The 13,203-nt window shown below is 52.6% G+C and overlaps 1 protein-coding gene across 1 annotated transcript in view; it reads right to left on the bottom strand.

Annotated features, from left to right (window-relative positions):
- The window catches only part of CDC6 (cell division cycle 6), a 39,875-nt gene that overhangs the window by 13,824 nt on the left and 12,848 nt on the right, over positions 1-13,203 (bottom strand). The window contains exons 11-12 of the mRNA XM_004591241.4: positions 12,562-12,702; positions 12,101-12,276 (exon numbers count right to left, since the gene is read on the bottom strand). Of these exons, the coding sequence (XP_004591298.2) occupies positions 12,187-12,276; positions 12,562-12,702 (231 nt within the window). The 3' untranslated portion in view covers positions 12,101-12,186. The remainder of the gene's footprint in view (positions 1-12,100; positions 12,277-12,561; positions 12,703-13,203) is intronic.

Genomic DNA, 13,203 nt, shown 5'->3' on the forward strand with positions numbered 1-13,203 from the left:
TGGGCAAAGTCCAGCCCTACCCACGCTGGACTCCAGGGGCAGGAGAGGTCCCTGGCTTGGGATTCACAAGCTGAACTCCAGCTGTGCTGGCCTCACCCACCACCCCCCTACAAGGGCTCCCCATGCCAGAAGAGAATTAGTACCCAGAAGGGACCAGCAGACGGAGAGAAGCTGCAGGCTCCCTGACACTTCACTCTATAGCAGACACTCCTACCCTTGCGCAGGACACCAGAGACAGACTAGGGGAGGAGCCTGAGTCACTGGTTTCCCAAGACAAGGAGTCATCTTCCAACTAGGTAGAAGCCAGAAGAAAGAGGCCAGACAGGTACAGAAGGCAGGCTGCTCTTGGTGGTCAAAGAAGATACAAAACAGCCCTGAGACACACCCTAGGGGGGCTCACTCTCAGCAAAACAAGGCCTCCCTTGCACAGTCTGTGGGAACAGCCCAAGTGGGAGTCTGAGGAGAGGAAGGGAAACAATTGTTCCTCCAAGACCACCTGGCTGCAGGTGGAGTGGGGGATGTCTGCTAGAACTAGCCCAGCCCACTCCCCTGCCCCTCCCAGTTCATCCCAGGATGAGCTCCTCCCACAGGTCCTTGCCTGACCTGACCCCATCTGATTCCCACAGTCCTAAAAGAGCAGGGCTCCTGCCTCCGCTGTACAGGTGAGGAAACTAAGGCTGGGAAAGGATTTTGCTGGGTCTGTCATTGGGTGCTGCTAGGGGTGTCCCCGCATATGGCAGACACCGACATCCGTAGCAGAGTCCAGGCTGCTCCACTGCTTAAGAAGTTCCCTGCTAACATGACTGGGAAAGCAGCAGGAGGTGGCCCAAGAACCTGGGACCCTGGCTTCAGCCTGGCTCGGCACTGGCAGTTGTGACCATTTGGGACAAAACCAGCAAAAGGAATACATCTCTTTCCCTCTCCCTCCCTCCCTTTCTCTCTGCTTTTCAAATAAACGGATCTTTAAAAAAAGAGAGAGAGAGAGCGATTGCTTTGTCCAAGGTCACACAGCTGGCCAATAGCAGAGCTGAGCTGGGATTGTAACCCACAGTTTCCTAGCCAATTCCTCCCTTTCCATGTATTCTAAATCAAGCTTAGTCCACCCCACACTGTACCCTGCTACCTCTTTCGCTCCCTCAACAGAGCCCATAGAAGAAATACTATCCTTGCCTGGCTCTACAAGTTTATGGGTGGGGCCAGGGCATGCCAGAGAGAGATCTGAGCAGGCACTGGGGGCTACACACACACACACACACACAGAGCCCTCTCCTCCCTCCCCCAGCACACTGGTGCCCACCTGCCTAGCAGGCATGGGGTGACTCAGCTACATCCGGGGGAGATGCCAGGGCAGTGACTCACCTCCTGAGAAGAGCTGAGCCTGGCACCCTGCCAGCCTCAGGACTGAAGCAACTTAGTCACTACCAGAACCGAGATGCCCTGAAGGCTGGGCCCAGAGATCAGGGACAGAGGCAGTGTGTGCCCTCACTGCTTACGGGCACCCTCTGCGGAAGACGGGCTCGGCATCCCGGGTGAGCAATGGCCATGGCCATGCTCCCCCTCGCCCCTTCGCCGTAGCCCCCACCCCCCTCACTCCAGGCCCTGCTCCAGTGCTGACAAGTTTTGTGAGACCCCTGGGCTGCCTTACACCCCGCCCCCTGCCACCTCACCCCCTGCCCATCACTTACCACCCACTCTCCCACTCTCCCACCTGCCCCACCTCCTCCTCCTGCCACCCAGGTTGTACCTAGGTTGTAAGTCTCCTTTAACATGTCCTGGCAGCACCTCCTGCCCCCACAGCCCCTTGCGCCTCCCCTCAACATACACAAACGCACTCATACAGGCTGCTGCCAGCAGCTGCTGAAGCTGTTGAGCAGGAGAGAAATCGGGAGGGTGGGGTGTGGGGATTGAGTTACCAGAGCTGATGGGGTGGGCTGTCACCAAATCCTTTCCTCCTCCCTCGCCCACCTGCCTCCCTCCCCACCTCTGGCTGATAGCCACTGTCCTTTAAGCCCCTCCAACTCCCACTCCACCCAAACTAGAAAATAAATGTTCAAGAGTATTTATCATGCCTAGGTCAGCCCAGTATATTTGAGAAAATGAGAGAAACAGAGAGCGAGCGAGAATGCATTTCCTGTGCTCAGGACCCTGGCTACAGCACTAGGTGTGTATATTTATGTGTAGGTTGAGCTGGAAGAGGACTAAGTAACTCTGCAAGTCCCACGAGAGCTGATGGGGCCCACAGGGAGTCGACAGACCGAACAGCCTCAATCCATTTGCACTATTGATTTCTCACACACTGCAGTAGGACTGATGGGGGGGGTGGCATGATAAATCAGTCCCCCCCCCATACAGAAACTGAGTGGAGGGAGGGGGAGGGGCTCCTGTATCACAGTTGGTGGCCCACAGAGACCTGCTTGGAGGGGTGGGGGTAGACAGTAGGGCAGGAGATGCTGAGAGGTAGGAGGCAGGGCTGGGGAATGGGGTGTTGAACTAAGCCTGTGTTCTACACCTCCTTCCATCTTGTGCTCAAACTGATTTGAAGAAGGAGAGTGGAGAACAGGTGCACCACAGGATGCCATGTAGTTAGGGCAACTCCAGGGGCACCAGTCACATGATAGTCCATGGAACGGCTCTCCCTTTGGCTGTAGGACATCATCGTGGTGGCCCTGGAGAAGCTGAGGCAGGAGACAATGCAGACTGCATTCTGAGAGGCGCAACTCTCCACTGAATATTCTCCCCACGCAGCCCCCAACTTCCCGTAAACACATGCCTTGGTCTTCGGGCCACAGCAGAAGGCTCCCTTCTGACACTGATCAGAAGCCCGCCAGCCCACTCCTTAGCCCTGCTCTCTTCCTGTGTTGAAGGGGCTGGTCAAACGCCAGCATGAACCACAGGTCTCGGCCATGGCCAGCAGGATTTACAAAGGGCTCTGCAGAGACTGGAGACCCGCACCTTACTCTTCCATCTTTCCCATTCATCCTGGACTGTGGACAAAGACCTGGCCTTCTATGCATCTCTAAAACAAGTTAGCCAAGCTGGAGCTGACTGTCCCTTCCCTAAGAAACCTCAGCATGCTACAGCTCACCAGCTTGTGAGCCATGCATTCAGCACCTCAGTCCACAACTGTGGTCACAACCCATCCAAACAAACTCCAACCCAACCTCCAGCCAGCCTGGCACAGACTCTCTCCACACGGTGGGAACCTATAAACAAACCAAGTTGGGGTTTACCAGACACCCTGCACAAACAAATAGAAAGGGAAGCAGACCAGGTGAGCCCGGCCTGAGGTCCTCTTGATGGGACTTGGGAGGCAGCACTAGGAGAAAGAAGTGGTGCAGGATGGCCTGGGTTTCAGGTTGTAATGTAGCCAGTGATTGACCAAGTATCCTAGGGCAGATCACAACCTTTGCTGCCCGTTCTTAAGGGGAAGGGACTGCTTAGGTGGCCTCAAAAGCTCCTTCCATTCTGAGTCCAGCTGGCCAAAGGTCAGGGGTTCAGGACTCTTCTGCCCCAAGCCCAGGCTAGGCTGCCCCCATCTGGGTGAGACCTGGGTCTATGTGGGTCAGACCCCACTCAGCAAGGTCCTGCCCCTCTACCCAACATGCCTCTCTCTCCTTCCTTGCTCCTCTGACTGCCTGATTTCACTCACCTTGGCCAGCCCCTCTGCCTGCCCCGTGCTTTTCTGCACGTCCCTCCTGCCAGGGGACAGACCAACTAAAAATAGTCCCTGCAGCCTTTCTCACCCACAGCTGCCCAAAGAGCAGGAAATGAAGGGGGCAGGGAGGCCCACGCCTTGCCCTCCCCCAGCTCAGAACTACGTCCAGCACTCCAGCCTGGGACTGGTGCCAAGTTGGCCATCTCAGGGGCATCCCACACCCCTTCCCTAGGGGGAGGCTTGCCCATAAGTGCCTACAATCACAGAGCTGCCCCTACCCTGTGGGAGGAGAAAGGAGGCAAGCGGTCTAGAGGGAAACCTTTCCAATTTCTGACAAATCAGTGCCAACCACATTGTGGGCACCAAGAGGGCAGGGTCTGGCTCGACTGACTAGTCTTTTGAGGGTAGAGGCAATTGGCATGGGGAAGTTTTGCCAGTTTTCTTCATCCTGGCCCAGCTAGAGGGAAGACAAAATAGTGCCCCAGCCTCGGTCATATTAATCCCTTGCTCCCTAAAATATGTGGGTGCAGACATGGAGATTTCAATGGCCAGCTCCAGATCCTACAGAGAAAAAGGCTAAAAAAGACAAATCTTGATATGAATGTCTGGAGGAAGGAACAGGTCATGCTTGCCAGGCTGGGCATGTGCTGCCCCAAAGCTGAGTCAGAGGCCAAGAGGGAGAAACTTAGTACTATGGTGCCAGGGACTGCGGCGGTGCCCACCTGGGATTCCTGACACCTGCCAGCCCTGGGGGAAGGCCCTCCCTCCCTCCCCACACAGAAGGAAACAGAGCAGCTTAGTGACTCTCTGGAGGCCTGCAAGGGAGCTCAGCACCATGAGACAGGCGGGAAACCCGGAGTCCTGGCGACCAGCCCAGAGAGTGAGTGAGAGAAATACCTCGGAGCAGAGGAAACAGCCCAGATCAAGGCAGACACATGGCATCCCCAGCAGCTCCCAGATGTGACCCGTAAGGAGGTACTGGCCAAAGGGGCTGAATGGGGAAAGGGAACACACTTTTGAATAGGAGGGAAACTGGAGCCACAGCACTGGGGGACAGGTGGGCCAGCCTGGCTCACACCTGCTGGGTCAAGAGTCACAAACCCCGGCATATAAACCGTGGGATATCAACCAGGTCTTCAGGTCTTGGGCATGCTGCCCTCTCCTCAAATCTCCATCCCTCCTCCCCTCCAACCCCTCTATTCTGGAGCTTCCTCTGGCACCCCTTCCCTTGGGGTTGCACCAAATGAGGAGTCAGCAGGCGCAGGGTGGTGTTCAGGAGGCGCGGGCAGTGCCAGGGGCAGCCCTCACACTGTCCTCCCACTGGCTTTCCTCCCGCTTCCTCTCAGCCACCACACATATCTCAGCTGTCGAATCCGATTAGGGTTCCTGCCCAGTGAGCCGGACAAGGAGGCCACTGGGCAGGGGAGAGACAGAGACAAGGACGCCGGGCAGGGCAGGGATGACAGAAGGAAGGTAGAGACAGGGCTCAGGGGACAAGGCGCAAAGCCTCAGAAGAAGGAAAGCCTGGTGGAAGAGCCAGAGGCTCCCCGGCGACAGCTACAGCTTGTGTTGGGGGAATTCTGCAGTACCTGGGGCAAGTCCTGCCTGGTTTCTCCTTTCCCTACATGGACACGGAGGAGGGAAGGAGACTGAAGGCAGAGACTGACCTAGATTTAGGAAAAGGAACTCATCTACAACATCCCCACTCCCTGCCCAGCCACAACCACCTTGGACCCTGGGCTTATAATACATTTTCACATGGGGCCTTTCGTGCCTGTCAGACAAGCAGAGTTCATTGCTAATCGCCATTTTTGCAAACGAAGAACCTGTGACTTAGAAGGAAATGACACACGCATGTAGTTAAGGGACCATGGGCTGGGTCTGAAATCCAGGCCTCTGAATGCCACACTCGGAATCTGCACTTTCCTTTTCCAGTCAAGAGCAATGCTCTTATCCACCACTTCCTGCAAAACCAACTCATGGAGCCACGGAGCCACAGAGCACACTCCACACCCACACTGACTTTCCAAAGGGGCACATGTCACACACTGAGAGCTGGAGGGGTTCCCTCAAGCTGTGATCAGTTTCTTCTCTCATGCCCCCACTCTGCCAGGCAAGACACCCACTCACAGTTGCTTGGGCAAGTCACACACCCTTCCTGTCGGCCCACCAGACCAGAATGAGATGCCCTGCATCTTCGGTCTGCAGGGACCGTCAGCCTACCACAAGAGGATAAAATAAGCCACCAGCAGTGGCAGGTGCCAGCCAGCTCTTCCTCAGAGCTTTCAGGAGGGCAGAAGTGTGGGTACCTCTCAGCTCAAGGTTAAACCAGGACCCTGAGATTCTGGGAGGTAGGTATTCCTGGGCAACCTCCCAGTCTGGTCCATGCTCCTGCCCCAGCCATCTGGACAAAGACACGGGTTCCTCTGGGCCACACTGCGGGATCCCTCCCCTTGGATGCTTGAGGTGACCTCAATCCAGACACAAATCTTACAATCCCATGGACACACACACCACACACAAGAGGGGGGTTTTCTGCAATTGGTGCAGATGTTGGCAGAGGTTGGGACTGCAAGCTCAAAGAACTTGCCCTAGAAGACAAGGCCACCCAAACGCCCACTACCTCCCCTCTGCTCCGCTCCAGCAAATAGGGGACACACCTCAAAGGGGATATTAGTCAGGAGTAGAGGCAAAGTCCTGGACTCCCTGGGATGGGAAGCAGACAGGCAGCAAGGACACAGACCTTCAGGAAAGGCCAGGTTCCCCTCTGGCTCTCCCTTGCCACCCCTCCCCCATCACTTGCCAATTCTTCAGTTTAGGTTGAGGTGGGGGAAGGGGTACTAGGCAATACTGCAAAGGAGGGTGCTAGGGCGTGGGGCCTGGGAAGACTCCCCCAACCCCATTTTTGGGTAAAGAATGGGGAATGCCCTCAGGGAAAATCAGGAATGGTCCAGGAGGGTGCTGAGGCTCAAAGCTTCTAGACACCCCGCTGTTTCACTGCTCCCACCTCCCAGGACTACAGGGCGAGATGGGGGAGGAGGGATGGGGGAAAGCCTGAACTGGCGAAGAGGGAAACGGCAGGATCCAAAGCAGAGAGGTGGGGGTGAAAGGCGGCAGAGGGAGAATTGGGAAGGGGTGTACAGGATCCTACCTGCTCAGGTGTGCTGGCAGGGGGGCGATGGGGTTCCCAGGAGAACCGGGGAAGCCCTCAGCTCGATTCAGGATTCCCCCCTGCTTCTGGGTTAGGCTGCTGCAAGAGACACGGGTTCCCGTTGGGTCCTAAAGCCCTCTGTCTCAATGGTAGACACTCCCCGCCCTCTTCTACCAGCCCTGACTAGGTCAGCGGGTGCACAGCTAACAGGAGAGAAATGCTCGCTGGAGGAGACAGGGGTCTGAGTCACACGCTGGGACCAGACCAGGCACAGTCCCCAGTCTCAAATACACAGCACATGGATGCCTTTAGCGAAGCTGAGAAAATCACTTCTGCTAGCCCTGAGCAGATGAATGTAGTTTTTGGTGCTAGAGACGAGATTAGTATACCTTTCCTTCCGTTTCTGCTGAGCCATTGAGTATTCTGAGTAAGTAATGTTCATTTTGAACAGGTGCTGGCCCCTGCCGTCTTCCTCAGAGATTAAAGTCTTATCCCTCCCTGTCATGCTTAGGAAACCATCCCACGGCTAAGCCCCCTAGTTTTCAGCAAATAAGAGAAGGGGATGCCTTAGGTGGCCATTGGAAACTGGTAGTTGCACATTCTTAGACTGTAAGATGGGTGCATTTGGTGGGAGTATATGGAACATGCAAATCCATAGGCCAGCCTGAGCAGGTAGGGCTGAGAAATGAAACAGGCTTTGGGTTACACCAATGACAAGAAAGGGCCAATGCCAAGGGAGGAACAGGATGCAGAGCCAGGAGGTGAACCGGCAGCCCTTCCTGGCCCTCTGTAGGAGCAAGCGAAAGGCAGGCAGTGCTTCTGCAGGTGCCATTTTGCATAAATACAGGGAGCAGAAAGCCCTTAACACTACAGATCAGTGTGAGGGGCACTCACTCAAGCTTAGGACACTCAGCCTTTGCAGGCCAAGTGGGCAAGGGGAAAGCAAATAGAGAAGTTCAGAGTGCTGGTGTGAGAACATCTGGCAAGGGAGTGCAGAGCAGGGAAAGTGTCCTGGGGTAAAGGGCCTGGGAAGGCCAGGAGGGACTTGAGGCAAGGGAGAGCCAGGCAGCACTGCCTCCACCTCTTGCCATCTTGCAGGAAGAACCGGGAAAGGAGAGCTAAGGATGGAGAGCGCCAGGGTGGAGTCCAACAGGGGTGAGCTTAGGTCAAGCCTTTCACCCTAACGTGCCTCAGTTCTCTCCCAGCTGTTAAACAGGGCTCTGGGTTCTTCCCAGGCAGTTAATGAGTGTTTACCAAAGGGCTTGGAGATCCTCAGATCTCAGCTGGGCCACCACTACAGTTAGAAAGCTCCATAAGGGCCGAGTGTTACCTGCCTGTGGGGAAGAGCAGGGGAAGGAAACAGACAACTCTCTGACAGACTGAGGCAAAAACCAAGCCCCGAGAGAAGCGCAAGCCCGGCTGCCACAGGATATCCTTGTGCCCATCGATGGAGGTCACCCTCCCCCCCCACCTCTAACCACCACCAAAGGCTGGCCTCCAGCTAGCTGTAGGCAGAACCCAGACAAGCAGCTGGTCTTCATTAACTGCAGCTTTTTCACCCCCCACTGTGAACCCACAGCTTCTACAGGCCTGGGCTAGAGGGGGCTGCCCTAGCCCGACCTTGCAGCTGACACTGGGGTTTGGGTGTGTGTGTGTGTGTATGGGGGGGACGGACCAAGGCAAAAGCTAAGTTACCAGCTGAAAAGAAAAAGTCCAAATGAGACTTTCTTTTTCCCATTGGGAAGGAGAGAGAAAGAGTGTGGGGGTGAGAGGGTGGAGGTGGGGGAATTTAGGGCAAACAGCAGGCAGTGAAGTCAGTTGGATGGAGGCCCAGAAACCCCCACACCCTGGGGCCAAGTCTTACTCTAGCTTTGCTTTCAGCTTCTTGGCAAGGTCCCAAACTAGGGAAGGCCCTGGCTGCCCCTCTCTGCCTCCCTACCCCCACCCTTATTAAATACACATTTTATCTCTCAGCATCTTCATTATCTTAACTGAAGGAGACAAGCAGTGGATGGCGGCAGCAGAGAGCGTCAGGAGGGGGGCGGTGCGGGGAGCAGGCGCACCCTTGTTATAAAGTGCTGATCTAGCTCTTTCAGGCAGTGTGGGAAACAGAGGAGGGATCAAAGGGAGCGAGGCTGATTCAGAACTCAATTAGAGCTTTTTAAAAAACGGAGTTGGCTCTCTCCTTTCGCCAGTTTTCAGGCTTTACCCATGCCCCTTGCACCCAATTAGCTTCTACAGCCAATGCCTTGGGGCTGGGGTTGAAAAATCAAGAGGAAGCTGGAGGGCAAGCCTTGCCACCTCCGGACCTCACCCCCCCAAGGAACGCACATTTAAGAGGAAGACCTGCACTGTTCCAGGCTCAAGATTACGTCTTGGAGGGCACCTTGCTTCTTCAGGAGGGGTCTGAGGTCACAGCTTTTCCCAAAAGTGGGACATCAAAGATGGGCTGTTCCCTCATCCCTGACCCACAGGAGGAGCAGCTTTGGGCCAATCTCCAGGGACACTAGGTGACAGCCACACAGGCAGGAACCTCTTCCCAATGAGCAACATGGAAGTTGCCTAGAGCACAACCACATCAGGAGTGACAGGACACACCTGGGAGGACAACAGATCCCTTCGACTGTCAGGACCCCATTTGGCAAGATGGAACACCCCTCTTTTGCAGGAGCCTGTTCCACTTCAAGGCAAAAATACTGTTTCTCTCCAGTGAGAACCGTCCCCAGGCTGGAAGGAAGACAGTCTTCTTTGGTTCATTTATCTGCTCCTGCAAAAGCACGGACTAGCTACCAGTAGCAGTTTACTAAGTGCTGGAGACACACTACTGCTTTGGCCCGGCTCAGGCCTGGCTGCTGCAGCCACCTGGGGGAGTAAATCGGCAAATGAAAGATCCCTCTATTGCCCAACCCTGGCCTTTTCACCCTTAGTAGTCAAGGTAACACCTCTAAATGGGTATTTCCTAAAGCATGACCTAAGTCATACCTTACCAGTTCTTACTGGTGTCTCTCTCTTTTTTATACAAAAGGTGTGTTGGGGGGCATGTAGTAAAGGGAGGAAGCATGGGAGGAAAGGAATAGGCGCTGTCAACTTCCTGGATCTCTGGGTAGCTTGACTCTCATACACTCTTGCAATTAGCCAGCCACAATCTTAATTGAGCCACTTTATTGCATCTTTGCTCCTTCCACAGCCATGCACAACACTCTGAGGAAGATTGGTTCGCTTCTCTGAAGACAAAAAATTTAAAAGATAAACCAGAATACAGACACATAACCCACCACTTTTAAGAGGAAGAATCTAGGTCAGCATCTTTGCCGCTACTCCACCTGTGACCCTGGCAAGGAACTAGATGGTGAGCCCAACCCCTCCCCCGTGACTCCACCGCCTTCCTGTAGCTCTTAGTCCCAGTGACAAAAAGCCAGTCAGGAAAGACTTTCTTCCTCCTTTCTTTCCAGCTGTCTGAACTACACTTAAGACTTCACTGACGAACATATATCAGCTTTTGCTTCCACAAGGGCAACGGAAGCCAAGCAGGGACTCTTTAAGTCTGCTTCACGCACCATTGACAGAACCAACCCTGTTCCAATTGCTGAAGTCTTAAGAGTAGCAATGACCTAGAAATTGACAGTGGGGGGAGCATTCAAGGAAAGGAAACTACCAAATCGGTGAACAGAAAACCTTATTTCCAAATATCAGAGGAAGGGGAGAGATTTGCCTCTTGGAGGATGCTGGAAATGCAGTCTTGGCTGACAGCCAGAGAGGACTCACAGCAGCCCCACTGCGACTCAAGCCATGGTCCTGACTCGGACTGTGGAGCCAGGAGGAAGGCGCCAAGCCTCACACACAGCGAGGTGGGGAGGCCACTCCTTTCTGGGCAGGATCCTACTGTGGACACAGAGCAGACAGCAGCTGCCCACAGAGTGGAAACAAACTGTAAAGCAGTCACGTCTCTTAAGGCTGCAGCATCCAATAAAATGTAATTTAAATCAAGCCTCGCATCTGTTCTCAATCCCATTCAGCCTCTGCTTTCCATCAGCCTTCGGACAATCTTCACAATTACGCTTGTTAACCCTTGTAGCCCCAGACACGTTCTGACCTTCTAGGTCCAGAAACTGTGTTCTTCACTGGCAAATTACCTTTGGAGGAAATGAATGCTCTAATACCGGCGTGTGGGGGAAGCAAGACACTCAGACTGCTGTTCACAGCCGGCCTCCGCTGCACACTCCAGAGGGCAGTGTTCATTTCAGAGGGCTCTCTCTGCTTGCCCTGCTACCCCATACCACCTGCTGTGGCTCAGATCACATTACAAGGAGACAGTGGGCAGAATGAATGAAACAGTGGCCAACAGATCATTTGTAACATATCAAGTTTCGAAACTCAAGGCCAATGTCAGGAAGGCGCAAGGAGACAGCAGAACTCTGGAACAAGCAGAGACTTGATCGTGACTTTTTTAGATGGCTCACATCACATGCTTTGCATTTTGAGCATTTGCTTGGGCCATAAAAATACTGTCTCCCAAACAAACCGAAATTGTAGGTATCTTCCTCCCCTCAAAACTACCCCAGCCCCAACCAAGCCCACAGTTTCAGCCAGTGTTGTGATGGTGCCCTCTGGCGGTGTAGTTACAAATTGCCATTGGCTGCACTGGAAACCAAACCCAGAAAAGAGGAGCTGTGACTGTGCTTGTGGATATATATTCAGATGGAACTCCAACCCAAAGAAGTCATCTTGAGGCATGTGAGGGCAGCCGAGTCTGCGGAACAGTTTGGAAGGAATTTTCACATTGTTTTTTGGAATCTTCAACTCTCTTCAAGTGTGACTGCGTAAAAAAACCCAAAGACTACAACTTGAAAATAAATAAAATAAATATATTCACAATTTGTAGTTTCATTCTCTTTACCAGCCTCTCCCGCCCAAGGAACTCACTGAGTCTTTAAAAAATGTCACAATGTGATGTGTTGGAATCTCCCCACAAAGAAACTCTTTGATCAAAGTGTCCTCCAAATCACCATGTGGACTTGCTTTCAGGACCATCTCGATACCCTAACTTCAAAGTTGTTATAAAAAACATGTATGTTTGAGGAAAATAAGAGGTAAGTAGATGTGCATTCCACCACACAAACACAACTGGTCAGAGGGACAAGCAGTAGAGGTAGTGAATGTAAATGCAGAGGGTCTACTTGGTCACCTTTAGGGAAACAATAAAATCCAAAGACGTTATCCTGTGCTAACGTTCACAAGTCTACAGACTAAAATTCATTGGTTTCAAGTAAAAAAGGCCATATTTGTTTTCAGACCTGAGCGTATAAAGTACTAAAGAGGAAGACTCCTTCGCTCTCTAACTGCCAGCTGAATGCTGTCCGCTGCGCTGGAAGTGTCCAAGTTAAGGCCATCCAGTAGCTAGGATGTTTCCAACTAAAGCTTTGTCTTTCAGAGCATGTTCTATTTCCGTCTCTTCAATTTTCAAAGACACCTGGAAAAAGGAAAGTATTATTTATGATGAAGAAATCACAACAAGCGAAGTCACTTCACAAACTTTTACCGTATCAAACTCTTCTCCCAAGAGGGAAGGGAGGCATCATATATGCACACGTACTCAACAGATCATTGACACATTTGTCCTTTTACACCTAAAACCTTTACCAAGCCCAAACCAAATGATCTACTGTGGTCATTTTTCTAGTCTTTATTTTAGCAAAAATAAGCTCTCTAGAGCAAACAAGTAAAAACACTGTTGGCAAGAAATAGTTAGCTTTACCTTTGTGAACCGGGTTTCCTTATTTTTCTTCAATCCTAAAATGCCTCTTGCTTCTAAGAGCCCTGAAAGTGACAAGCATTCTGACTGGTCCACAGCCGCCACCTGCTGTTTGCGACAGACGCTACTATAGGCTTCATACAACTAGAAGAAAACAAGGAAGCATACAGGTTGAGTCACATCCCCTAGGGGGGAAAAAAAAAGTTGTAACCCTTGCAATAAATATAACCTTGCTTAAAAATATGGATCTGGGCCCAGCACAGTAGCCTAGTGGCTAAAGTTCTCGCCTTGCATGTGCTGGGATCTGGTTCATGTCCCAGCCGCCCCGCCTCCCATCCAGCTCCCTGCTTGTGGCCTGGGAAAGCAGCAGAGGATGACCCAAAGCCTTGGGACCCTGCACCCCCATGGGAGACTTGGAAGAGGCTCCAGCCTCCTGGCTTCGGATGGGTGCAGCTCCAGCCATTTGCAGTCACTTGGGGAATAAATCAATAAACGGAAGATCTTTCTCTCTATATATCTGGCTTTCCGATAAAGTAAAAATAAATAATAAAATAAATCTTTAAAAAAAATATGGACTTGGATTTGCAAAACGTTGTCTGAATATCCTATTTCTTCCTCTTTGCAATAAAATCCTTCAGTAGTAGG

This window comes from Ochotona princeps, chromosome 17 (assembly GCF_030435755.1).
Source record: "Ochotona princeps isolate mOchPri1 chromosome 17, mOchPri1.hap1, whole genome shotgun sequence".
NCBI classification, from domain to species: Eukaryota; Metazoa; Chordata; class Mammalia; order Lagomorpha; family Ochotonidae; genus Ochotona; species Ochotona princeps.